Source organism: Takifugu flavidus, chromosome 5, assembly GCF_003711565.1.
Source record: "Takifugu flavidus isolate HTHZ2018 chromosome 5, ASM371156v2, whole genome shotgun sequence".
Taxonomy (NCBI): Eukaryota; Metazoa; Chordata; class Actinopteri; order Tetraodontiformes; family Tetraodontidae; genus Takifugu; species Takifugu flavidus.
In genome coordinates this window covers 13,626,943-13,653,951 of record NC_079524.1, presented here as the reverse complement: position 1 = coordinate 13,653,951, position 27,009 = coordinate 13,626,943, and the positions used below count along the sequence as shown (strand labels likewise).

Sequence of the window (27,009 nt, the reverse complement as noted above, 5' to 3'; positions counted from 1 at the left end):
ACATGAACAGCTGTAGAGAACCACGAGATACAAGTGACCGCTACAAAGCGCTAATTTTATCAACAGATACGAAATCACAAAACAACATGAATTAAATTAGACATTTTAACCCTTTTAACCATTATAAAGTTATAAATGAAATGATTAACTATTAAATCTCTCTGTGCTTATATTATTGAATTATGCATTTTCTTAACACATTTTAATAATATGAACTGCATAACCATAAACTGTACTTCTGCCTCTACAGTCCCTTTAATCTCACATGTTCCAGTCTCTGCAACAGGATGCTGTGGTCAACTGTATCAAAAGCAGCACTGAACCAGCCTAGAGACCAGTCCATGATCTGAAGCTATACGAAGATCTTTAGTAACTTTAAGAAGTGCTGTTTCTGTGCTGTGATGAGCTCCAAAGCCTGACTGAAACATCTCAAACAGGCTGTTTCTCTGCAGGTGCTCCAGTAACTGAGTCACCACAATCTTCTCTAGAATTTTAGAGATAAAAGGAAGGTTGGATATCGGCCTATAGTTTGCTAAGACATCAGGATCCAGTGATGGTTTTTTTATGCAATGGCTTAATCACTGCCACCTTGTAGGACCGGGGTACATAACCTGTCACTAAAGAACCATTGATCTGGTCCAGAAGATAGAACTGCCTATCAATGGTAAAACATCCTTCAACAGGTGTGTTGGGATGGGATCTAAAAGACACATGGTGGACTTGGATTTCTGAATTAGCGAAGACGCCTCAGAAAAATATATAGGGCTGAAGGAGTTTAAGGGCTCGTTGGAGAACCTGTATGTTCCCACAGTCAGCACATCTGGTGATGGTCCAGTTGTTGGGATGGCCTGGTTAGCTTTTTCTCTGATAGCTAGAACTTTATCAGCGAAGAAGCTCATGAAGTCTTCACCACTAAGGGAAGAAGGGATACGTGGATCTAAAACACTGTGACTCTTGGTTCATTTGGCCACAGCGCTGAAAAGAAACCTGGGGTTGTTCTTATTTTCCTCAATTAAAGAAGAAAAATAAGCTTTTAGCGTTACGGAGGGCCTTTTTGTAAACTAACAGACTGTCTTTCCAGGCTGCATGATAGCTATCTATTTTACAAGAATGCCACTTCCTTTCTAGTCTGCGCGCTTTCTGTTTGAGGGTCCTGATATGTGAATTATACCAGGGGGCACACCAACTCTGATTTACTATTTTCTTTTTCAGGGGGGGCAACAGAATCAATCGTGATTCTCAGTGAGGCTGCTGCACTTTCAGCAATAGAGTCAACCTCTGCAGAGAAGCACTTGGTGGTCCTGGGATTAGCACAGTGATCACTTCCTTAAACTTAGCAACAGCATTATCTGAAAGACATTTGCTATAGTAAGACTGTGCTCTGAGCATAGAAGAATCCTTAATCATAAATGTAAAAGTGATCAAAGAATGATCTGACAGGAGTGGGTTCTGAGGGAACACTGACACATGTTCTACCTCAACACCATAAGTCAGAACTAGATCTAGGGTATGGTTGAAGCGTTGAATGAGTTGGTTGGTTTATCTGCTGGAGGAAACCAACTGACTCAAGTAATGAAATGAAGCCATTTCTAAAGCTGTCATTTACAACGTCAACATGGATATTAAAGTCTCCAATGATAATGACTTTCTCCGTTCTAAGGACCAAGTCAGATAAGAAATCAGAGAACTCAGATAGGAACTCTGAATGTGGTCCAGCAGGGGGCCGATATAAAACTACAAACAAAAGTAGCTTTTCTGCCTTCCAGTTCAGATGGGTGATGCCAAGAGTCAGGCTTTCAAATGAACTGGAACCATATTTTGGTCTAGGATTAATTAATAACTTGGAGTGATAGATTGCTGTCACTCCCCCTCCTCGACCAGTAACACGAGGAATACGATAATTAAGATGGATAGGAGGAGTAGATTCATTTAAGCTAACATACTCCTCCTGAAGCCAGGTCTCAGTTAGACAAAATAAATCAATGTGGTGATCCGCTATCAAGTCGTGCACCAACAGGGATTTACACAAAAGAGATCTAATATTTAATAGTCCACATTTAATTGTGATGTTAGTTTCTCCAAGTTGTGCTTTGGTATTAATTTGAATAAGATTACGGTGATTGACCGTTCCCCTGCTCTGTGCTTGGTGAACTTTTAACCGTGGAACAGAGACTACCTCTATAGTGTTAAATATGTTATTGTTGGCAGATGAGGGTTCTATGGAAGCAGCAGAGAGGTGTGTAAGACTACAACTCTGCATCCTGGTCTGGACCCTGGATTGTCAGGTCACTTTGGGTCTAATAAAATTCGCCAAATTAATAGAAATGAGAGAGACACCATGCCGTGTGCGATGGACACCGTCTCTCCTAATCAGACCAGGTTTTCCCCAAAAAGTGCTCCAATTGTCTATAAAGGCCACCTGGTTTTCGGGGCACCACCGTGACAACCAGCGACGAAGCGATGACATGCGGCTAAACATTTAAGCGCTGGCCAGATTGGGGAGGGGACAAGAGAATGCTACAGAGTCCAACATTGTTTTTGCGTAGCTGCACATCGACTCTATGTTAATTTTGGTGACCTCCGACTGACTAAGCCGGGTGTCGTTTGCTCCGACGTGAATAATAACTTAACCAAATTTACGTTTACGTCTCGCCAGCAGCCGTAAATTTGCTTCTATATCACCCGCTCTGGCCCCCGGAATGCACTTGACTATGGTCGCTGGAGTCGGCTTCACGTAGCGCAAAATTACCAGGGTTGGTTTCTCAGCGGGTGTGTCGCAGAGTGGGGAAAAGCGGTTAGCCACGGGAAGCGGTTGGTGGTGCACCGTGGGCCTTTGGTTTGGGCTACGCTTCCTGCGAACCGTCACCCAGCCGCCCTGGCTAGCCGGCTGCTGTCGGGGGACTGCTAGCTGTAGCTACGCTAGGCAGCTTTGCTACAGCTAGCTTCCCCTGGCTACTGTTGGATCGCAGTACTTCTCGTGTGTCACTGCCAATCCGCGTGTTCTTTAAATGAAGACTTCAAGTAAACAAATGTCAATTTCAAAATGTATTTAGCAAACAGATGTATTTAGCAAACAGATGTATTTAGCAAACAGAATCAATTCAAGATACAAATATTACAGAGCTCCGGGCCAGTTCATAACCCTAGCAACAACAAAGTCAATTGTCAGGGCATGAAGTCTGACGACCTAACTATCCCTTGACCCAGTCTTATATAGAAAGATATATGTAAATTATTGATGCTAATTCAGTCCAATCCAGTCCTTCTTCTTGGATGACCCCATCTTCTTCTTCCAGCCTCCTTTGGTGTTGGTGTGGTCCTTCTTGTCCATTATCTTCTCCAGATGGCCAGGTCCGAAGTCATATTCCTGCCAAGGAACTTATCAACACCAGTAAACTACGTTGTCATGTTTTACGATGGGGATCTACCATTTCCTGTGTGGCTGGCTCCAACTGTCTGACCAGTCTTCAGGTCAAGGAAGGGTCAACTGACTTGCTTATGTGTATTCCTACTAAAGAGTATATAGTATTCCTAACTTCTAAACTAACTGTAACATAAAACAAAACATATAGTATAGCACATGCTAATAAGATAAACGATGCTAAGAAGATAAAATAATTCTCTTCACTACCTGACCCAACTCCAGCTAACTCCAAGTTGCGGAACCGCGTCTCGCCAAGTCTCGCTTCCCTAGCCGTAAATAAACTACACTTTCTGCACCTATTCCCTTCACTAAAGGAGGCAGAGGAGTAACTAAACATTTCACACACTGAACAGACAAAGACACCGGGTGAAACAGACGGTGAGGCCATGCTAATGCTAATAGTTGGCGGAGCCCTGTATTTGTTTAATATGGGTTGTTTCACACTGTTGTTATCAGGTGACTAGAATGTCCCAAGTGTTCAAATTTTAAGTAAAGTGAATACAACACACCGTGCACAGTACAACCAACGAACATTGAGAAGACAGGAAGTGACGCAATACGTTACCCTCATTGCAACATTCTTGCAATGTCCTGTCATTCAAGGGAGCTGGATTCTTTTAAAACGTATCTTGAAAAGTTTTGCCTGGCTGTCTATTTCTCTGCTGTGTGTGTGTGTGTGTGTGTGTGTGTGTGTGTGTGTGTGTGTGTGTGTGTGTGTGTGTGTGTGTGTGTCGAGTTAAATAAACAATATTGTAGACACATATATATTCGTGTATTTTGTCCTAGCTTGATGGTTAACCTTGAGGGTAACCTTTAAACTCTTTAGGGTTACTAGGTTTTTACTTATATTTTTTGCGGACCGTGAACGTCACGAAGTTTGGCGTTGTCGCCATGGTAATAAAAGACGCTGAGACGAATACGAACAACGGGCTAATAAACGTGTGTGCCGGCAGCGTTTCTGAAGTTGTACCAACTGTTGGACGGTGAGGTGGGTGAAAACCAGCCGAGTAAGTCGGTAGGAACGAAGGTACGTGGTTCGCGGAAGGTACGAAAATAAGTGACAGAGTTTTGTTTGTTTGTTTATTTAAATATAAGCAGCTGATGGTTCCGAGGCAGGGGTCTGCACAGATCCCCTCCCCTAACTTAGGTTCGAGCAGGTTCGACATTAAGCGCATTCATTAATGATAATTCCATCATATCTTTAAATTAGTTTTGTTTCAAAGGCAACGATGATGAACTTTGTTGCTTCAGATGTCAGGAATACAAAACGAGATAAATAAATAAAAAGTCTGAAGATCAAAGAGACTTTGATTCAAACAACAATTACAACAATGTTACATTGTGATAAAACAGCCCTCTACATCACTGAATCGATTAACCAAAATCAACAACCATGGAAGCAAGACACAAGGTGAGATACAGACAGCCTGGATTCTGCCGTTGCAGCAGCGGTGTGTGCAGGAGGATGTAGGGCTGTGAATGTAACATCTAAACCAGAGTTTTCCCCTCAGCAGTAATACAGGGAGAGGGACCTGAGTCAGGACGTAATGTACATAATTAACTGCTGCTTTGGCTCTTTCAGATGCCACAAATATCTGGTGCAGATAAAGAAAAGTGCAGCGAAGCTCCACAAGGTTTGAATTGTTCTCTCACACAGGATGTTGCTGTAAGTACACGAAAGGGGAGGAGGAGAGGTGCATTGTGGGGGGCTGGTGGAGGGCTGTGGCACCTTCCACTATTTCCTTTAGACAAATGTGTTTTTTAAGGTTTTTTCATTTGTCTTTTATCTCTAATTTCTGTGTATTTTACTAACACTTTTAACTGCATACAACATGCGCTGTACAACATCCTTTTAAACATGCCCTTAAATAAAGTGTATATAATTACCGTAATAATAACTTTAATATTGTTATTACCATTGTTGTTTGTATTATTTATACATTCAATTCATTATTAGTAATACTAATAATCAGCTCTTGTAAACATTGTCAGAGCTTCTGAAACAAGTGATTTACTAAGCTGAAAATCAAACATATTAGAATGTTGATGCATAGCTTTAAAGTTCCTGTTGCAGTCAAAAATTAGCTTTTTAGAAGCTCAGCATGAATTTGGCCTCAGTGCCAATGTTTCCTTAAAGGTTCTGCTACCTCCAGCTCATCCTGCAGCTGCAATACATGCAGATGTTCAGCCTGTCTGTGATGTCTGTGACGTAGGTGAGGGTGAAGCTGGAGGCCTGGACTCCAACAAACCATCTTCCTGTCTCCCAGAGACATAGCATAAACTCTGAGTGTCTGAAAGATAAAGAAAACAACACTCCATTATTTAATTGATCATTCAGTCTCACTTCTCAGTTCCTTTTCTCATGTCAGAAGTTATCTTGACATTAAACGTGGAGACTCAGATCAATCCTGAATGACAAGACAGAGAACAGCATGGCTGATGTGGGCGTGGCTATGAGGGTCTGACACTGACATGGTTCTTCTTCTGTGGTCTTTTGTTGTTCAGGTGCAGCTGTCCAGGCCTCTGCTGGCTGCACGACAACACCCCACAGCAGAAGACAACACAGCCAGCAGGTAGACAGTCACCACCGTTGAGCCTGAACACACACTTTACTCACGTGCCCTCTGCCTGTCAAGGCGCTTGTGTCTCCAATCCAGCAGGCTGCATCAGTCTGAGGATGTTGAAGACGTCAGTAGGCTTCCCGTTGCACCAGGTTGGTATCTTCAGATGATCACAGCTGATCCTGACGGATCACATCTCCTCATCCTCACTCTCCCTCAGCAGCTGATCATCTCAGTTCTGACACCACTGATCGCCTGACCGAGCAAAACAGCAACAGACATCAAGAAGCTCTGAAACAATTTGAGACACAACTTTGTGAGCTCAGACAGGTATTACATACACCACTATACAAAGATACACACACATCCTGATAGCTACAGGTCCACACATGTACACGTCACACAGTTTCTCCACAGCTTCCATGGTTTTCTGGTCCTGTTGAGTACCACCTTGACGTGGGTTAGGGTCTTCATAGCATGGCAGTCTGTAATTCTGCTGTCGTTAATGTCCCACCACAATGCCTCTGATTAATGTTGGTCTGTACAAAGATAGAAATCCTGATGGTATAAATAGTTTATTTCAGTTGGCAGCAGACTCCAGACCAGTGACGCGTGGTGAGGTTCATGGCTGGTGAGGCACTGACTCCTCAAGAGTCAGATTTACGATTGTAAGAACTGAAAAAAGCATCTTATTTCACCATTTTTCCAATAGCATACAACTACTGATAATGCTTCATATCCCATCTGCATTCCTCTTTCAGTTGCACTCACAAACCAACACAAACATATACACAGGAACATATTTGTTCTATAAAGAACTTTATTAAATAGCTATGGATAGAGCACCCATCTTGTGTTTTGAGAAATTCATATATACCGTACTGTAAACAAATTAAAGTGCAGAGATGTGTGCAGCACAAATTTAATTTTGACCAACAGTAAAAATTTCTGTTATTTTTCAAACACACTCATTCTGGTGCTTCAATAAATTTTAAAGCACCAGCGAGAAAGCACCTGCCAGCTTGCATACGCCCCCTTGAGTTGAGGAAGAGTACTGCCTGCCTCACCTGCTGACTTTTCTCTGCACTTTATCGCATGTCATCGCTTCGGAGCTGGCTGTCACGGTGGTGCCCCGAAAAACCAGGTGTCCATTGTAGACAATTGGAACAGTTTTTGTGGAAAGCCTGGTCTGATTAGGAGAGACCTGTCCATCCCACCTGGGATGGTTCCCCTCTCATTTCTGGTAACTTGGCCAAATTTATTAGACCCAAAGTGACCTGGCAAACCAGGGTCCAGTGGTAAATCAACCCTGGCAAACCAGGGTTCACCTCTCTGTTACTTCCATAGAACCCTCATCCATCAACAATAACATATTTAACACTATAGAGGTAGTCTCTGTTCCATTGTTCACCAAGCACAGAGCAATGGAGCGATCAATCACCATCATCTCATTAAAATGAATACCAAAGCATAAATAGAAGAAACTAACAGCACAATTAAATGTGGACTATTAAATATTAGATCTCTTTTGTGTAAATCCCTGTTAGTGCATGACCTGATAGCGGATCACCACATTGATTTATTCTGTCTTACTGAGACCTGGCTTCAGGAGGAGGAGTATGTTATCTTAAATGAATCTACTCCTCCTACCCATACCCAGCTATCATATTCCTCGTGTTACTGGTCGAGGAGGGGGAGTGGCAGCAATCCATCACTCCAAGTTACTAATTAATCCTAGACCCAAACATGACTCTAGTTCATTTGAAAGCCTGATTCTTGGCATCACCCATCTGAACCAGAAGGCAGAAAAGCCACTTTTGTTTGTAGTTGTATATCGGCCCCCTGCTCGGCCACATTCAGAGTTCCTATCTGAGTTCTCTGACTTCTTATCTGACTTTGGTCCTCAGAACAGATATAGTCATTATTATTGGAGACTTTAATATCCATGTAGATGTTATAAATGACAGCTTTAGAAATGGCTTCATTTCATTACTTGAGTAAGTTGATTTCCTTTAACAGATAAACCAACCAACTCATAGCTTCAACCACACCCTCGATCTAATTCTGACTTATGGTGTTGAGGTAGAACATGTGTCAGTGTTCCCTCAGAACCCACTCCTGTCAGATCATTCTTTGATCACTTTTACATTTATGATTAAGGATTCTTCTATGCTCAGAGCACAGTCTTACTATAGCAAATGTCTTTCAGATAATGCTGTTAGAAGTGATCCCTGTGCTAATCCCAGGACCACCAAGTGCTTCTCTGCAGAGGTTGACTCTATTGCTGAAAGTGCAGCAGCCTCACTGAGAATCACGCTTGATTCTGTTGCCCCCCTGAAAAAGAAAAGAGTAAATCAGAGAAGGTGTGCCCCCTGGTATAATTCACATATTAGGACCCTCAAGCAGAAAGTGTGAAGACTAGAAATACTTATCTGATAGATACCAGTTTGCCCATGTCCATGGTGTTCCCTCCTCATACAGTAGGGTTAGCCATGGAGTTCCTCAAGGTTCTGTACTCGGACCAATCCTCTTCACATTGTACATGCTTCCATTAGGGAACGTTATTCGGCAGCATGGGATAAATTTTCATTGTTATGCTGATGACACTCAGCTCTATTTATCCATGAAACCCAAGGAGACAGAGAAGTTAGTGAAGCTCCAGACCTGTCTTAAAGACATAAAGTCCTGGATGTCTTCAAATTTCCTCCTCCTTAACCCAGGAAAAACTGAGGTCATGGTGTTTGGTCCTGAACCTCTCAGGGATAGATTAGATCACATGATCACTCTAGATGGTATCTCATTAACATCTAGTCTCTCTGTGAGGAATCTAGGAGTAACTTTTGATCAAAATCTCTCCTTCAACTCACATATTAAATTAGTCTCTAGAAGTGCCTTTTTTCACTTGAGGAACATCACAAAGATCAGGAAACTGCTGACGCGGCATGATGCTGAAAAGTTAGTCCATGCATTTGTTACTTCCAGGCTGGACTACTGTAACTCTTTATTATCAGGGTGTCCAAACAAGTCTTTAAGAAGCCTCCAGTTGATCCAAAATGCTGCAGCCAGAGTTCTGACAGGTATTGACAAAAGAGATCACATTACTCCTGTACTGGCGTCGCTTCATTGGCTGCCCGTTAAATTTAGAATAATTTTTAAAACCCTTCTTTTGACCTACAAGGTCCTCAGAGGCCTAGCTCCATCCTACCTGGAGGAGCTAGTGATACCTTATCAGCCCAATAGACCGCTCCGCTCTCAGAATGCTGGTCTACTTGTGGTTCCCAGAGTTTCTAGGAGTAGAATGGGGGGCCGAGCATTTAGCTACCAGGCCCCCCTGCTATGGAACCAGCTCCCTGTCCAGGTACGGGAGGCTGACTCCATCGCTACTTTTAAGATCAGACTCAAAACCTACCTCTTTGAAAAAGCTTATTGTTACTAATTCAGTAGTTCCAGTTACTATCATAGACAGACAAATTATCATACTTAGGGGGTCGTCTAATCGTTAGGTCACATCTTAGTTATGCTGTTATAGGCCAAGGCTGCCGGGGTCCGGAAACATGATCACCTGACAGGCCTCTGTCACTCCACTGGGTCATGGTTTCCTCTCCTCTCCTCTGCTTTCCTCTCCTTTCCTCTCCTCATCAAGCAGACTAGTTATGCTGATTCTTGTGTAGTTTTTTCTGCTTCCCCCCCCCCCTCTATTTATTTACAGGTATTGCCGCCCTCGGAGCTGCATAATGACCTCCGGCCCCGCTGAAGTGATTGTGCATCATATTTTTTGTGTGTGTTTCTGTGCTCTGTGCCTCTCCTCTCCTCTCCTCTCCTCTCCTCTCTCCTCTCCTCTCCCCCTCCTTCTCCTTCTCCTTTCCTCTCCTCTCCTCTTCTTTCCTCTCCTCTTTCCCCTCCTCCTCCTTCTCCTCTCCTCTACCTCCCCTTCACTCTACTTCTCCTCTCCTCTACCCCTCTCCTCTCCTCTCCTACCTATCCTATCCTCTACCTGTCCTCCCCCTTCTCCTCTCTCTTTACCCAGCCGGCCATCAGCAGGAGGGTCCCCCTACATGAGCCTGGTCCTGCTCAAGGTTTCTTCCTGTTAAAGGGGAGTTTTTCCTTGCCACTGTTGCTTGTCTGGGGTCAGGCCCTGGGATTCCAGAAAGCGCCTTGAAACAATTTTGATTGTATAAGACGCTATATAAATAAAGATTGATTGATTGATTGATTGATTGATTGAGAAAGGAAGTGGTATTCTTGTAAAATAGATAGCTATCATGTAGCCTGGAAAGACTGTCTGGTAGTTTACAAAAAGGCCCTCTGTAAGGCTAGAACAGCTTATTTTTCTTCTTTAATTGAGGATAAGAACAACCCCAGGTTTCTTTTCAGCACTGTGGCCAAATTAACCAAGAGTCACAGTGTTTTAGATCCATGTATCCCTTCTTCCCTTAGTGGTGAAGACTTCATGAGCTTCTTCACTGATAAAGTTCTAGCTATCAGAGAAAAAGCTAACCAGGCCATCCCAACAACTGCACCATCACCATGTGCTGACTGTGGGAACATACAGGTTCTCCAACGAGCCCTTAAACTCCTTTAGCCCTATATATTTTTCTGAGGCGTCTTCGCTAATTCAGAAATCCAAGTCCACCATGTGTCTTTTAGACACACCTGTTGAAGGATGTTTTACCACTGATAGGCAGTTCTATCCTGGACCAGATCAATTGTTCTTTAGTGACAGGTTATGTACCCCGGTCCTACAAGGTGGCAGTGATTAAGCCGTTGCTTAGAAAACCATCACTGGATCCGGACGTACTAGCAAATTATAGGCCGATATCCAACCTTCCTTTTATCTCTAATTCTAGAGAAGGTGGTGGTGACTCAGTTACTGGAGCACCTGCAGAGAAACAGCCTGTTTGAGGTGTTTCAGTCAGGCTTTAGAGCTCACCACAGGACAGGAACAGCACTTATTAAAGTTACTAATGATCTTCATATAGCTTCAGCTCATGGACTGGTTTCTATGCTGGTTCTGCTGGACCTCAGTGCTGCTTTTGATACAGTTGATCACAGCATCCTGTTACAGAGACTGGAACATGTGATTGGGATTAGAGGGACAGCACTTGACTGGTTAGGATCATATTTATCAGATAGGTACCAGTTTGCTCACTTCCACGGCGTTCCCTCTTCATACAGTACGGTTAGCCATGGAGTTCCACAAGGTTTTGTACTTTGACCAATCCTTTTCACATACATGCTTCCCTTAGGAAAGATTATTCAGCAGCATAGAATAAGTTTTCATTGTTATGCTGATGACACTCAGCTGTATTTATCCATGAAACCAGAGGAGACAGAGCAGTTAGTGAAGCTCCAGACCTGTCTTAAAGACATAAAGTCTTGGATGTCTTCAAATTTCCTTCTCCTTAACTCAGGAAAAACTGAGGTCATGGTGTTTGGTCCTGAATCTCTCAGGGATATATTAGATCTCATGATCACTCTAGATGGCATCTTCTTAGCATCTAGTCTCTCTGTGAGGAATCTTGGAGTAACTTTTGACCAAAATCTCTCCTTCAACTCACACATTAAAACAGTCTCTAAAAGTGCCTTTTTTCACCTGAGGAATGTCACAAGGATTAGAAAACTACTGACCTAACATGATGCTGAAAGGTTAGTCCATGCATTTGTTACTTCCAGGCTGGACTATTGTAATTCTTTATTATCAGATGATGCTGAAAGGTTAGTCAATGCATTTGTTACTTCCAGGCTGGACTATTGTAATTCTTTATTATCAGGGTGTCCAAACTCCTCTTTAAGAAGCCTCTCCAGCTGATCCAAAATGCTGCAGCCAGAGTTCTGACAGGTATTGACAAAAGAGATCACATTACTCCTGTACTGGTGTCTCTTCATTGGCTGCCCGTTAAATTTAGAATAATTTTTAAAAGCCTTCTTTTGACCTACAAGGTCCTCAGAGGCCTAGCTCCATCCTACCTGGAGGAGCTAGTGACACCTTATCATCCCAATAGGCTGCTCCGTTATCAGAATGCTGGTTTACTTGTGGGCCCCAGAGTCTTGAAAGGTAGAATGGGGGGCCGAGCCTTTAGCGACCGGGCACCCCTGCTGTGAAACCAGCTCCCTGTCCTGGCACGGGAGGCTGACTCCATCTCTACTTTTCAAATCAATCTGTTTTTATATAGCGTCTTTTACAATCAAAATTGTTTCAAGGCACTTTCCAGAATCCCAGGGCCTACCCCAGACAAGCAACAGTGGCAAGGAAAAACTCCCCTTTAACAGGAAGAAACCTTGAGCAGGACCAGGCTCATGTAGGGGGCCCTCCTCCTGATGGCCAGCTGGGTAGAAAGAGAGGAAAAAGGGGGGGACAGGTAGAGGATAGAATAGAGAGGAGAGGAGAGGAGAGGAGAGAGAGGAGAGGAGAGGAGAGGAGAGGAGAGGAGAGGCATAGAGCATAGAGCATAGAAATACATACAAAAATACTTGAATTTAATTTAATTGAATTGAATAAGCTGCTGGTTGAGTGGGTCAGCGGGGTCAGAGGCCATCATGCAGCTCTGAAGGTGGCGATACCTGTAAATGAATACAGAAGGAGGTGGGGGCAGAAAAACTACACAAGAATCAGCATAACTAGTCTGTTTGATGAGGAGGAGAAGAGAGGAGAGAGGAAACCATGACCCAGTGGGGTGACAGAGGCCTGTCAGGTGATCATGTTTCTGGACCCCGGCAGCCTTGGCCTATAACAGCATAGCTAAGATGTTAACCTAATGATTAGACGACCCCCTAAGTATGATAATTTGTCTGTCTATGATAGTAACTGGAACTACAGAATTAGTAACAACAAGCTTTTTCAAAGAGGTAGGTTTTAAGTCTGATCTTAAAAGTAGAAATGGAGTCAGCCTCCGGTACCTGGACAGGGAACTGGTTCCATAGCAGGGGGGCTGGTAGCTAAATGCTCGGCCCCCCATTCTACTCCTAGAGACTCTGGGATCCACAAGTAGACCAGCATTCTGAGAGTGGAGCGGTCTATTGGGCTGGTAAGGTGTCACTAGCTCCTCCAGTAGGAAGGAGCTAGGCCTCTGAGGACCTTGTAGGTCAAAAGAAGGGTTTTAAAAATTATTCTAAATTTAACGGGCAGCCAATGAAGAGACGCCAGTACAGGAGTAATGTGATCTCTTTTTTCAATATCTGTCAGAACTCTGGCTGCAGCATTTTGGATCAGCTGGAGGCTTCTTAAAGAGTTGATTGGACACTCTGATAATAAAGAATTACAATAGTCCAGCCTGGAAGTAACAAATGCCCGTCTAATCTATCCCTGAGAGGTTCAGGACCAAACACCATGACCTCAGTTTTTCCTGAGTTAAGGAGGAAGAAATTTGAAGACATCCAGGACTTTATGTCTTTAAGACAGGTCTGAAGCTTCACTAACTGCTCTGTCTCCTCTGGTTTCATGGATAAATAAAGCTGAGTGTCATCAGCATAACAATGAAAATTTATCCCATGCTGCTGAATAATGTTCCCTAAGGTAAAAAAGTTTAAGATTAGACTTAAAAAAGCTTATTATCACTAATTCTGTAGTTGTAGTTATTATCATAGACAGACAAATTATCATACTTTTGGGGGTCGTCTAATTATTAGGTTAACATCTTAGTTATGCTGCTATAGGCCAAGGCTGCCGGGGTCCAGAAACATGATCACCTGACAGGCCTCTGTCACCCCACTGGGTCATGGTCTCCTCTCCTCTCCTCTCCTCTCCTCTCCTCTCCTCTCCTCTCCTCTCCTCTCCTCTCCTCTCCTCTCCTCTCCTCTCCTCTCCTCCCCACCAAGTAGACCAGCGATGTTATTTCTTGTGTCGTTTTTCTGCTCCCCACCCTTCTGTATTCATCTACAGGTATTGCCGCCTTCATAGCTATATGCTGACCTATTGCTCTCCGACCCCGCTGACCCACTCAACTGGACTCTACCAGCAGCCTATTTTAATTAATATAATGTATTTCTATGTTCTACCTATTCTCTCCTCTGCCTGTCCTCCCCCTTCTCCTCTCTCTCTATCCAGCTGGCCATCAGCAGGAGGGTCCCCTTACATGAGCCTGGTCCTGCTCAAGGTTTCTTCCTGTTGAAGGGGAGTTTTTCCTTGCCACTGTTGCTTGTTGGGGGTCAGGCCCTGGGATTCTGTAAAGCGCCTAGAAACAATTTTGATTGTAACAGACACTATATAAATAAAGATTGATTGAAGCAGATTCTGATGCTGGAGCACTGACACGGGAGGTGGGGGGTCCAGGATAGAGAAGTAGATCACCACCACTCACATGTGGAGGAAAGAGATTCTTAACCCTTTAATGCACAACATGGGTCTAAAGTGACCCGACTGAGTTTTTATTTGCTTTATCTTTGCAATTCATTAATTTTATTACTCAGCATTCCAGGTATTCCTCAATTAACTTGTTTTTGATCAGAATTAACCCTTCTTGTGTACACATGCAACTCAAGTACACACACGACACAAAGTGCAACAGATAAATAATGTTTTATATATATATAAGAACTCCCAGCTCAGTTCAGCTAATATTACCGACATGCTGAATTTAGGTTTCCCTCTCAGAAGGTGGTCATTAATGGACCAAAGCCCCCTCTGCCATGTTGCTCAGTAGGCATGGAGTCCTTGTCTCTGACAGCTGCACAGCTGGAAGTGCTGCTCTTGGGTTCCATCACATGGCCCTCATTAGAGTAACTGCCACCTCAGCTGGGGGAAGCGAGATGAGAGCTTGTGTGATAACAGTATACACACCAATGCACATGGGCACACGTGCTAGTAAGAATAATAAATTCAGCTGCATCAACTGTGTTTTCAGGTGTATGAAGACCGGGTGAGAAGCATTAGCATGGAGGTGATCTCCTCACTGAAGCAAGTGGACCTTAAATTAAACATTTGGAGGAACAGAATGGAGATGATGGACGATGTCAGCCTGCAGGTACCTTTGATTGCCACGTTCAACAGGGGCACACAAACACCTGCAGTAAGGTTTGTGTGTGTGTGTGTGTGTGTCTGTGTGTCTGTGTGTCTGTGTGTGTCTCTGTTTACCTAGTACGTCATAAATACTAAGGACTAGATCATCAAGACATTTTGGCTGGTACTCATCATTCAAGGTTAAAGGTTAAGGTTAGCATGTGCTGTGATGTTGGAGTCAGGCCCCGTGTCCATCTAGGTTCTCTTTGGGTTCTAAAGCTTCCTCCCACAGTCCACACATGGGTAACAGGACTTTAACTTGACCTTCATTCTGAAAGTGAGTGTGACTGCTTGTCTGTGTGTTCACAACAATGAGCAGGGGACTGTCCAGGGTGGCCCCTCTACTCCAGGGTGGCCCTCTTGTCCAGTTTGGCCCCTCTTGTCCAGGGTGGCCCCTCTTGGGTGGATCGGTCGATCGGTCACAGTTAGTTGCTAGGTAAACATCACATTAAAGAGCATCCTCAGAAATATAACCCACATGTTTATGTGTGTTCAGAAGGTTCACACTATATGGGAGGAGGTGCAGGAGCAGTTGAACCAGAGGAAGATGCGGATGAAGGAGCTGAACGTCAAACTGAGCCAATGTGAAACAGAAACAACTGAACAGGTCAGGTGACGTCTGGAATGTTGTACACTTCCATTGCTCTGGGGACCCTGGTGACTTTGATTGCCTTCTGGAGATATTCATATATTATATTCGTATATTATTTTAGAGTACAGTATATTGTTACCATCATGACTTCCTCCCTGACAGTCATGACACTACGGGCTGATTCTAATTAGGGTTCAAAGAATCTTTAATTTTCCCTAAAAAAAAAAAATCCACGTGTTTTTACTTTAGAGCTGCCTGGCTCTGTCAAACTGCTGCCACCTGCTGGATAAAATCAACTTTCTGCCTTCTTCTAGTGTCCTCAGACTGATCCACAGTCAGGCCACGGTAACACACAAACACACACACACACACACACACACACGTGTCCTCACACTCCCTCTCTCTCACAGATGATGAATGGGTTCATTCTGGGAAACCGGCGCAGTGTGGCTCATCTGATGCTCCTCCTCCAGGAGGACACCTTGCACCTGGAGTCTCTCCTCCGTCTGAACTGGGAGGAGTGTGTGAGCCACTGGAGGGGCACCAGGGTCCAGCAGATTATACAGAGCTTCAGGTAGGAGATGGATGGGATATACACAGGTCCTGTTGTAGATATCAGCTTCGGTGTTAAAAACCATCCCAGGATCTATAGCCTTTGTCTCATCAGGAGTGTCTGCAACAGTGAAGACCATGATCAGCTGGTCTCAGATCAGCACTTGAGAGAGACTGATAGAATGCTGATACAACACCGCCATGACATCATCGCCTCCATCAGGTGATACTTAGCTGCCATTATCACTCATCTTGTGCTCAGACTGGTCACATGGAACACTAACCAGTACTACCAGTTCACTGCTGATGCAGGAAAAAATCAGGCCATGTTGATAACACTTTCAGCTTACACAGCCTTTTTTGGATTAGTGTTTTTATTTGAACTCACGCCAGCATCTGTCTCACAGCTCTCTGGCCCCGCCCACCTGCTCCACCAGCTCCGTCTGTGATTGGTTCAACCAGCTGACAGCAGTTAATCTGCAAATGGGTAAAAGTCTTGGCTCTTGTCAATGTATCTGTTCTTATGTGCTGGAGCAGCATATAAAATAGTTTTAACCAAACACTTTATACTCACAGCAGACCTTTATAAAGACTTCCTCCATCAGCTACGATCATCTTACAAACGTCAGTGGGACAATCGATTAGCTGACCTACAGCAGTGTAAGGTACAAATACAGTCTTCCTGTATCAGGACACTCTCCATATGCAGAACTCTACCATACATGCAGATGTGTACTGAACACATTAAAATAGTCTCTAGAAGTGCCTTTTTTGACCTGAGAAACATTGCAAAGATCAGGAAACTACTGATGTGGCATGATGCTGAAAAGTTAGTCCATGCATTTGTTACTTCCAGGCTGGACTATTGTAATTCTTTATTATCAGGGTGTCCAAACAACTCTTTAAGAAGCCTACAGGTGATCCAAAATGCCGCAGCTAGAGTTCTGACAGGTATTGACAAAAGAGATCACATAACTCCTGTACTGGCGTCTCATCATTGGCTGCCCATTAAATTTAGAATAGTTTTTAAAATTCTTCTTCTGACCTACAAGGTCCTCAGAGGCCTAGCTCCATCCTACCTGGAGGAGCTAGTGACACCTTATCATCCAAATAGACCACTCCGCTCTCAGAATGCTGGTCTACTTGTGGTCCCCAGAGTCTCTAGGGGTAGAATGGGGGGCCGAGCATTTAGCTACCAGGCCCCCCTTTTGTGGAACCAGGTACGGGAAGCTGACTCCATCTCTACTTTTAAAATTAGACTTAAAACCTACCTCTTTGAAAAAGCTTATTATCACTAATTCTGTAGTTCCAGTTACTATCCTAGACAGACAAATGATCATACTTAGGGGGTCGTCTAATTATTAGGTTATCATCCTAGTTATGCTGCTATAGGCCAAGGCTGCCGGGGTCCAGAAACATGATCACCTGACAGGCCTCTGTCACCCCACTGGGTTATGGTCTCTCCTTTCCTCTCCTCTCCTCTCCTCTCCTCTCCTCTCCTCTCCTCTCCTCTCCTCTCCTCTCCTCTCCTCTCTCTCCTCTCCTCTCCTCACCAAGTAGACTAGTGATGTTATTTCTTGTGTAGTTTTTCTGCCCCCCCCCCCCCCCCTTCTGTATTCATCTACAGGTATTGCCACCTTCATAAGCTGTATACTGACCTACTGACCTCCGAACCTGCTGTCCCACCCAACTCGACTCTACCGGCAGCTTATTTTAATTAATATAATATATTTCTATGTTCTACCTATTCTCTCCTCTGCCTGTGCTCCCCCTTCTTCTCGCTCTCTATCCAGCCGGCCATCAGCAGGAGGGTCCCCCTATATGAGCCTGGTCCTGCTCAAGGTTTCTTCCTGTTAAAGGGGAGTTTTTCCTTGCCACTGTTGCTTGTCTGGGGTTAGGCCCTGGGATTCTGGAAAGCGTCTTGAAACAATTCTGATTATAACAGATGCTATATAAATAAAGATTGATCGATTGAACAGCTGTCAGATGAGTGTGTCCTAATCAGTGCTGGTGATTGACTGATTTGTTCCTGTGTGCTCCTGCAGGAGGCGCTCTCATCGCTGCAACTGTCAGCAGAGCAGGTAAATGCTGTTGTCTCCGATCATCTTCTTTCTCTGATTGGACAGAAGAAGAGTCAGGATGAGAAGCACCTGGCTGCTGTTGAGGTGAGTCACGCTGGCTTGACAGACATGTGGAGTCTTCAGGGTGAGACACACTTTCTGTTTGTCTGTCTGTGTGTGTCCACGTGTGTCTGCAGCTGCAGTGTGATTACACTGCCCGACACACCGTCACTCTGAGCAGGTCTGCCTTTGCTGTAATCAGAGGAGCAGCATTGCTCTGGGAGATGCATAACTATAGGTTACACAGCACACGACAGGACTTGCAGCAACAACTGGAGCAACTCAGAGAGCAACAGCAGCGCCGCATTCAGGTGTGAAGCTGCACAGGTGAAATCATCACCATCACAACATACAGCATTACCTTAGAGGTGATCAGCAGGAACCTCACCTGCACCACCGGTGCTGAGCTGCCTGTGTGCAGGTGTGAGCTTTGCTGTTGTGATGTCAGGTGAACAAGGTGTGTCTCAGTGACCTACTGACTGCACTCCGTCAAGAGAGCAGTGAAGATTCTCTGAAGACCACTATGGACCAAACTTGCTCCTGCCTGCAGACCTTCACCCACAGGTGCCCACACAGCCCAGAATATATCCCTGGACTTATATATCATCAGGGTGTGTGTGTGTGTGTGTGTGTGTATGTGCGTGCGTGCGTGTGTGTTACAGCTACAGAAAATGTATCTCTGAACAGTATCAGCTGTTGGATCTCCTACCATCTCTCCATGTGGAAGAGTTCCTCTCCTACAGCAACAATCTCAGAACTTTCTTCCAAGTCAACCCTCCCATCATACTGGTAACCATAGAATCCCTAGCTCTTTTACACACATCCACACACATCTGCCTACACTCGATTCAGCTCTTGGTGATTTTGATGATCCTGAACAGCTTGTGTACCTGATTGATCAGCTGATTGATCAACTGTTGCTGACTGAACAGAACCATCAGTGCAAGATTTGGGATCATCTGACTGATACGTTAACAAATAAATGTAACTGTAATATTGGTCTTCAGAATCAGAAACAGCTGAACATACTCCTCCCGTCATGGAGCAGAGCAACCACAGAGGGTTAGTGCAGACCATCCAAGTTTGACTTTGTTTGACCTGGTTTCTTCAAATTCAACTGGTTCTCCAACTGGTTCTTTTTCCTTTTGCAGAGGTAAATGCAGAAAAAATTGAGGAACCACAAGAGTTGATCCATCAAAATGAGCCTTGTGCTTTAAAGACACGTGAGGATTGGCTGTCTGAGGTAACATTTGGACCCGTGATCAAAACTTCTGCCTCTGGTTCCTGGAGACAGAAACTAGTATGAGAGTTTGCAGGCAGAGTCTTCCCTACTGGAGCTCTATGACACCAGCAGTCAAGTCCCAGTCCTATTATCTGAGAGCGTTACTCAAACCTGCCCTGCCTTCCGGTGCCCTGCCCATGACCCACTCCAGAAAACACGCCTGAGCTTCTTTCCCATGGAGCTGCTTGAAGAAGAACTCAGCAGGTACACACCAGTGTACACCAGAACAGACCAGCATATAAGGCAGCTTTCCTAAAGCAGAAACACACTTATAAATACAGGCCGTTCACCATCTACACAAATGCCTGGGTCTCACCTTCTCACCTTAACTGGGTCTTCCAGGATGAGGATTCTGTTCTTGGAGCATTTGGAACAGCACCTTCATGATGTCATTAATTGTGCTGTCACCACGGTGACAGAAAATAAAGAAGTGATATGTTTGGAGCAGCAGCTAATGTTGAAACAGATGAACCTAGAACACATCCAGACCAGAATATACCAACCACGACTGGGTACTACACACACACACAGACTCACACACACAAACACACACACACACTTGCTTATGACATTGTTTATCAGCTGAGCTGCAGCATCACACACACTGTGTGGACCTTCACTGTGAGGAGCTCCGTGCTGTGGTGGCCTCATGTCAGGCAGAGCTTCAGGAGCTGCAGTCCTCCATCAGGAGAAGAAACAATGACTTTGTTGTCATGGTAATAAATATGGAGCATGCTCTCATGACAAAAAACAGCAGCCAGTTGTAAGTATTGATCCTTGAGTCAGTGGCGACTGTTTGAAACACCAGTTTAACTCTGTCTCTCTGCAGGCTGGACAGTTTTAGCTCCACCCTGCAGGAGCGTCTGGACACACACATGAAACATACTCAGGACTGCCAGAGCAGCTGTTGCCACATGGTCCAGCTGAGACTGGAGGAGATCGGAGCCAACGTTACGCAACACCTCAGCTCCTTTAGGTAAGACCTGGAATGGATCTTTAAGCCAGGTCAGTTGGGGGTGGATGCCTGATCACACAATGCTTGGTTGCAGGTTTTTTAGTGAAGGAGGAAATTTTGCACCTCAGGAGGTAAAGGTGTTTCAGAGAAGACTTACAGAGGAGATTAAAATGCTGACTGTGTCAGAAGAGAATATCTACAGAGAGCAGGAGGAGTTCCAGCTCACAAGTTTCCAGCAGGTATCCACAGGACCGACATGCTGAAAAATGTTTTGTCTTTTTATAGCTTCAGCTCATAGACTGGTTTCTATGCTGTTTCTGCTGGACCTCGGTGCTGCTTTTGACACAGTTGATCACAGCATCCTGTTACAGAGACTGGAACATGTGATTGGGATTAGAGGGGCAGCACTAGACTGGTTTAGATCATATTTATCAGATAGATACCAGTTTGCTCATGTCCATGGTGTTCCCTCTTCATACAGTAGGGTTAGCCATGGAGTTCCACAAGGTTCTGTACTTGGACCAATCCTTTTCACCTTGTACATGGTTCCCTTAGGGAACATTATTCGGCAGCATGGGATAAATTTTCATTGTTATGCTGATGACACTCAGCTTTATTTATCCATGAAACCAGAGGAGACAGAGAAGTTAGTGAAGCTTCAGACCTGTCTTAAAGACATAAAGTCCTAGATGTCTTCAAATTTCCTCCTCCTTAACTCAGGAAAAACTGAGGTCATGGTGTTTGGTCCTGAACCTCTCAGGGATAGATTAGATCACATGATCACTCTAGATAGTATCTCATTAACATTCCTCACAGAGTGACTACTCTGTGAGGAATCTTGGAGTAACTTTTGACCAAAATCTGTCCTTTAACTCACACATTAAATTAGTCTCTAGAAGTGACTTTTTTCATTTGAGGAACATCACAAGGATTAGTAAACTACTGACATGGCAAGATGCTGAAAAGTTGGTCCATGCATTTGTTACTTCCAGGCTGGACTTGTAATTCTTTATTATCAGGGTGTCCAAACAACTCTTTAAGAAGCCTCCAGGTGATCCAAAATGCTGCAGCCAGAGTTCTGACAGGTATTGACAAAAGAGATCACATAACTCCTGTATTGGCGTCTCTTCATTGGCTGCCTGTTAAATTTAGAATAATTTACAAGGTCCTCAGAGGCCTAGCTCCATCCTACCTGGAGGAGCTAGTGACACCTTACCAGCCCAGTAGACTGCATACTGACCTCCGACCCCGCTGACCCACTCAACCGGCAGCTTATTCAATTCAATTCAATTCAATTCAATATAAAGTATTTTTGTATGTATTTCTATGCTCTATGCCTCTCCTCTCCCCTCCCCTCCCCTCCCCTTTGACCCAGCCTTCAAACGAGACAGAAGAAACGCTTCTTGACATGCTGCCAGTTAGCTGCTAATAACCTGCTCCACACTCTCCACCAGGTAAAGGAGGTGGCCGACCGGCTGCAGGAGAAGATCAATCTACTCAAGCCTGAGGTCAAACTCAGGGAAAAGGTCCAGAAAATGATGAGGACAACTCAACTTCTTCTGAAGACCGAGGTGCCCGTCAGTCAGTTGGTCGGACGGTCAGTCAGTCGGTTACGACTGACCGACCTACTGACCAACGGACTGTGCCTCTATTAAACAGGTAGACATCAGTAACCAGCAATATTCACTAATCAGCAGAAGGCTGGTCAGTTTAAAGATGATGATGGCGGATTCACAGGTACAAACATCATTCATTCTATTGTTTGTTCACTGTCTTATAATAATTATAATACTAATAATAATGTTGAGAATGCTGATATTATTTTGTTATTATTATTACTGTTATTATTATTGTTGCCATTGCTAATAATAATAATTATAATAATAACAACAACAATAATAATAATAGGTCAGTAGTAGTAGTAGTAGTATTGTCTAAATGTAGTTGTAGTCATCTCTGACTTATAGCTCTGTACATTGACCTGTTCACACTCATCTCATGGATGTAACCACTGTACTATTCACCTCAGATGTCTGGCTCTCTGCAGGTGTGCCCCCATCAGGTGTCTTCTCATGCGTTAGCAGTGAGTAACCACTTGAGGAAGTATTGTCGGGACATGGACGTTTCACTGGTAGTTACCTTCATGCCGTCATCTGTCTATCATGGGTCTACCTTCATAATCCTCACCTGTCTATCATGGGTCTACCTTTATGCTGTCACCTGTCTGTCTATCATGAGTCTACCATATTTATCCTCACCTGCCTATCTATCATGTGTCTGCCTTCAAGGTTTTGGGTATTTTATGTTCACTGCACAGAAAAGCATCAGAGGGTCTCCTAAAAAGAAGCAGATGCGGAACATGTCTTCACCTGCTGCACTGCAACCGATCAGGGGGGCTGCGGACCTCCTGGAGGACCCGGTTGTGGGTGTCATCAGGTCACTGAACAGGTATAACAGACCACATTAACAATAAATTGAGTATTGTCAAGTACAGCATAGAGAAGTAATCCTGCTCTTCTGTCATTTTAGATTGTGTTCAGTCCAAGATGCTGTAGCAGAACGAGGAATATCAGTTACAGGTAGAACTTCACATCTGATTCTTTACATCTGTCCAGAATAACTGAGCTTCACTGGGCCCAGTGTACTGTGATGAACTACAGTCCATTTCCTGTTTGCTTTCTACAATGACTGCACAGGATAAAGTCGCCAACACTGCAAATGTTCACATCTGAGCTCTGACATAAACACCTGCCACTTCCCAATAGATTATTTTACTACTGCCTTTATTCCTCACATGGTGCTTCTATGACTCAGCAGTGCAGAGTCCAGTCCATCAACCCAGAAAGACTCCAGTCCAGCAACCTGGAGGGAAAGAGGTGGAGTCTTTTAGTACACTATGGTACACACACTTTATTTATGCAACATCTGTTGAAATCATAATACCCACAACACAGGAGGAGTGGCGCTCCCTGCTAAGGGGTACTCAGTTCTTCTTTACCTGAGTCTTTGTGTTTCAGCTCCTTTTTTTCCAGAGTGACTTCTGTGCTGTCGACAGCAAACGATGAGATCCTGCTGGTTGGTCAGGTGATTTAAAAGTTCACAGACAGCATCATTCTTACAGTTACACTGTGACACACTTCACTCCTTTAATGGGATTTCAGGACTTCTATAGAAGTGAGCGGTCCGCTCTTGGCGACTTCCTCCTGCTCCCAGATACTTTAGACAAGTGGGCTGAAAGCCATCAGATGGGGCTGCTGGGATACCAGGAACACGCCAACATGTTTCTAAGCAAGAGGAGAGAAGGTAGCCTATTATCTGCACACTTGTTAAGACCAACACTGCCCTCTGACCCTCATGTCCTCTCTGTCTATCAGAGCTCGAACACCTGGTGTGCAGCCTCGATGAGTTGCTGAGATCTTTACCCTCAGTAATGATTAGTATCCATGAGCAGCAACAGTGCACGAAGCTTAAAGAAGATGTGGACAGAGTCAGATTTAAACTTGAGGAGACCCTTATCTGGAGCCAGAAGGAAATGGTGAGCAGGAGTCTGACATTGGCAAACTAGAGCTCTTTATCCAACTTTCCTGTTATCTCTAAAGTTCTTGAGAAGGTGCTGGTGTCAGTTACTCAACCTCCTACATAGGAACAGTCTGAGATGTTCCAGCTCAGCACTTGTTAAAGTTCCTGATGATCTTCTAACAGCATTAGACAGTCCATGGACTGTATTCTCTGCTGTTGACAAGGATCTGGACTTGGACCAGTCCTGTTCACTTTGTACCTGCTTCCCTTAGGAAACAGTCATATTTGGTCCAAAACACCACAATATCATCTCTTCTCTTCTCTCCTCCTCTCCTCTCCTCCTCTCCTCTCCTCTCCTCTCCTCTCCTCTCCTCTCCTCTCCTCTCCTCTCCTCTCCTCTCCTCTCTCTCCTCTCCCCTCCCCTCCCCACCCCTACTCTACCCTACTCTGCCCTACAGGAGCAGGTTGTCCAACAGTTGGGGCCATTGACAAATGAGGAGCTGAGGAGGTTGAATGAGAGAGAGGAGCTCAGACAGCAGCAGATGCAAGGCAACATTTGTGACACACACCTGCAAATTCAGGTAGGTTCAAAAGGTGTCCAGAGAAAGAATATGTGACTGTTGTCTGTTCTTAAGAAAAAGCTCAGTCAATCTGACAACAAAAGGAACACTTTTTACCCCTTAACCAAGTTTTATACCTAGGTCTTTGCTTCCGCACAGGTGGTTGAACCTATGTTTCTCACAGAAACTAAAACAGGATCACTTTTGAGGAGAAAAACAAATATGAAGGATGACTGACGCGACATATGTTTGATATCCAATGAAATCATTTCAATTTATTATCTGATTTCAGAAATGTGTCCAGGTGAGACAGGAGACATTTGTGAGTTCATTGGAGTCTCTGACAGAGAAGCTGCTGGAGTTGATGTTCATACCTGACGGTAATCTTTGATTTACCTCCCCCTGGATGCGCCACTGTGTTTACAATACTGACCCACTGAACTGTTTGTTTCCATAGAAATGGAGGATATCCTAGTGCATCGCTCTCCTGGTGGCAGCACTGTTACCATGGATTCAGACACAACACAAACGTGTACAGTCAGCAGGTCAAAACAGACCTATGATTCGATACTGCCAGCTGAGCAGGTCCTCTTACTAATCTATGTGTCTTCTTGACCCCCAACAACAGATCTGATGACCCTGCACCCATTGTCACCATAGCAACTGCAGCAACCAACAGTTATTTAGGAACACACCTGCTTGTGATGGAGCCGAGAGACACAGCTATAAAGGTACACACAGGCTCAAATAATGCGAGCATTTGTAAAGCACAAACTCAGCCTCTCTCACATATTTTTGTGTGTGTGTGTGTGTGTGTGTGTGTGTGTGTGTTTTCAGAGGTTTCAGCAATTGATTATATCAGAATTATCAAAGTCAGATGACAGCAAACAACAATACCTGAGTGAACTGCAGAAGTGGAACATGGACTGGAGTCATCATATCAACACCATAATACACACAGACTGACAGACACCCACACACAACTGTGATTGGATCAGATGGCCACTTCACCTGTGTGAATAAACCTGCTGTAGCAGCCATGTTTGTCTGCTGTTTTTGGCTTAAAGTGTTAGTGATTTGTTGTATTAAGGTCACGATTAGTGTTGGGTTTGGGTTTGGTTTAGGGTTAGGATTGGGGTTTAGAGTTGAGGTTAGGGTTAGGGTTGGGGTTGGGGTTAGTGTTCAGGGTTTAGGGTTAAAACTTGATTGCACTGGCCTACTGATCTGAGGAGTGTGTGCAAGTGGAGGAGAGGGAAGGCTGAAGTCCTCCCACTGGGGATCTGGCTTCAAGACTAGGCCTGGACAGAAGAGGAAAGAGAGCCCCCCGTTGGACATACATGAAAAGAAATAATTGTGTAAAAGAATTTTTTATCTTTTTACTCACTCACTTTCTACCGCTTGTTCCTCCACTGAGGGTAGCGGGGGGACTGGAGCCTATCCCAGCTCAATGGGCGGAGGCAGGGTACAGCCTGGACTGGACGCCAGTCAATAGCAGGGCTAACACATATAGACAAACAACCATTCTCTCTCACACTCACACCTACGGGCAATTTTAGAGTTTCCAATTAGCCTAATCCCCAATCATGCATGTCTTTGGACTGTGGGAGGAAGCCTGAGTACCCGGAGAAAACCCACGCAGGCACAGGGAGAACATGCAAACTCCACACAGAAAGTCCCCAATTAATCCCAACCAGGGATCGAACCCAGGGCCTTCTTGCTGTGAGGCCACAGTGCTAACCACCACACTACTGTGCCGCCCTTTTCATCTTTTTAGAAAAGTAAATATAAAAATAAAAGATAATTTGATAAATATAATACAATAAATAAAATAGGTATGTAAATAAATAAATAAAATTAATCAAGCCATAAAAAATAAAAGAATAGTGAGGTAGAGGCGCAGAATTAAAAAGTGCTAAAAATGAGTGCTATAAAATCCTCACACCAATAACACTCCATAAAATCAAACAATGCAAGCTGCCCCCAAGAAACATTTTTTTTGTTAGAAAGAGAGGGTTTAATACATCCATCCATTCATCCTCTACCGCTTATGCGGGGTCGGGTCGCGGGGGCAGCAGCCTAAGAAGAGAAGCCCAGACTTCCCCCTCCCCAGCTACTTCTTCCAGCTCATCCAGGGGGATCCCCAGGCATTCCCAGACCAGTTGAGAGACATAGTCTCTCCAACGTGTCCTGGGTCTTCCCAGGGACATGCCCTGAACACCTCACCAGGGAGGCATCCAGGGGGCATGCTAACTAGATGCCCAAGCCACCTCATCTGGCTCCTCTCAACGCGGAGGAGCAGTGGCTCTACTCCGAGCTCCTCCCGGATGGCAGAGCTTTTCACCCTATCTCTAAGGGAGAGCCCAGTCACCCTACGGAGGAAGCTCATTTCGGCCGCTTGTACCCGTGATCTTGTTCCTTCGGTCATTACCCAAAGCTCATGACCATAGGT

General features: G+C 44.5%; 1 protein-coding gene across 12 annotated transcripts; it reads left to right on the top strand.

Moving 5' to 3' along the window:
• Positions 1–3,612: 3,612 nt before the first annotated feature.
• On the top strand, positions 3,613–25,600 carry ccdc180 (coiled-coil domain containing 180). Of its 12 annotated transcripts, none has more exons than XM_057034069.1 (37): positions 3,613–4,412; positions 5,007–5,090; positions 5,930–5,997; positions 6,061–6,137; positions 6,206–6,315; positions 14,826–14,945; positions 15,477–15,587; positions 15,822–15,917; positions 15,983–16,146; positions 16,225–16,347; positions 16,532–16,611; positions 16,701–16,789; positions 18,170–18,289; positions 18,382–18,555; positions 18,693–18,808; positions 18,907–19,033; positions 19,252–19,306; positions 19,396–19,487; positions 19,561–19,730; positions 19,869–20,038; positions 20,109–20,289; positions 20,356–20,502; positions 20,576–20,720; positions 21,936–22,052; positions 22,141–22,218; positions 22,529–22,612; positions 22,799–22,929; positions 23,011–23,060; positions 23,296–23,380; positions 23,499–23,565; positions 23,643–23,784; positions 23,856–24,016; positions 24,459–24,581; positions 24,853–24,940; positions 25,018–25,105; positions 25,189–25,291; positions 25,398–25,600. In XM_057034069.1, the coding sequence occupies exons 2-37, from the start codon at positions 5,007–5,009 to the stop codon at positions 25,524–25,526; spliced, it is 4,065 nt and encodes a 1,354-aa protein (XP_056890049.1). In that variant the 5' UTR covers positions 3,613–4,412; the 3' UTR covers positions 25,527–25,600. The 12 variants fall into 12 exon arrangements, with proteins under 12 accessions (XP_056890049.1, XP_056890048.1, XP_056890058.1 ...); XM_057034068.1 differs by having other exon boundaries at positions 3,613–4,451; XM_057034072.1 differs by lacking the exon at positions 3,613–4,412 and having other exon boundaries at positions 4,512–5,058; positions 16,704–16,789.
• The last annotated feature ends 1,409 nt before the right edge of the window (positions 25,601–27,009 follow it).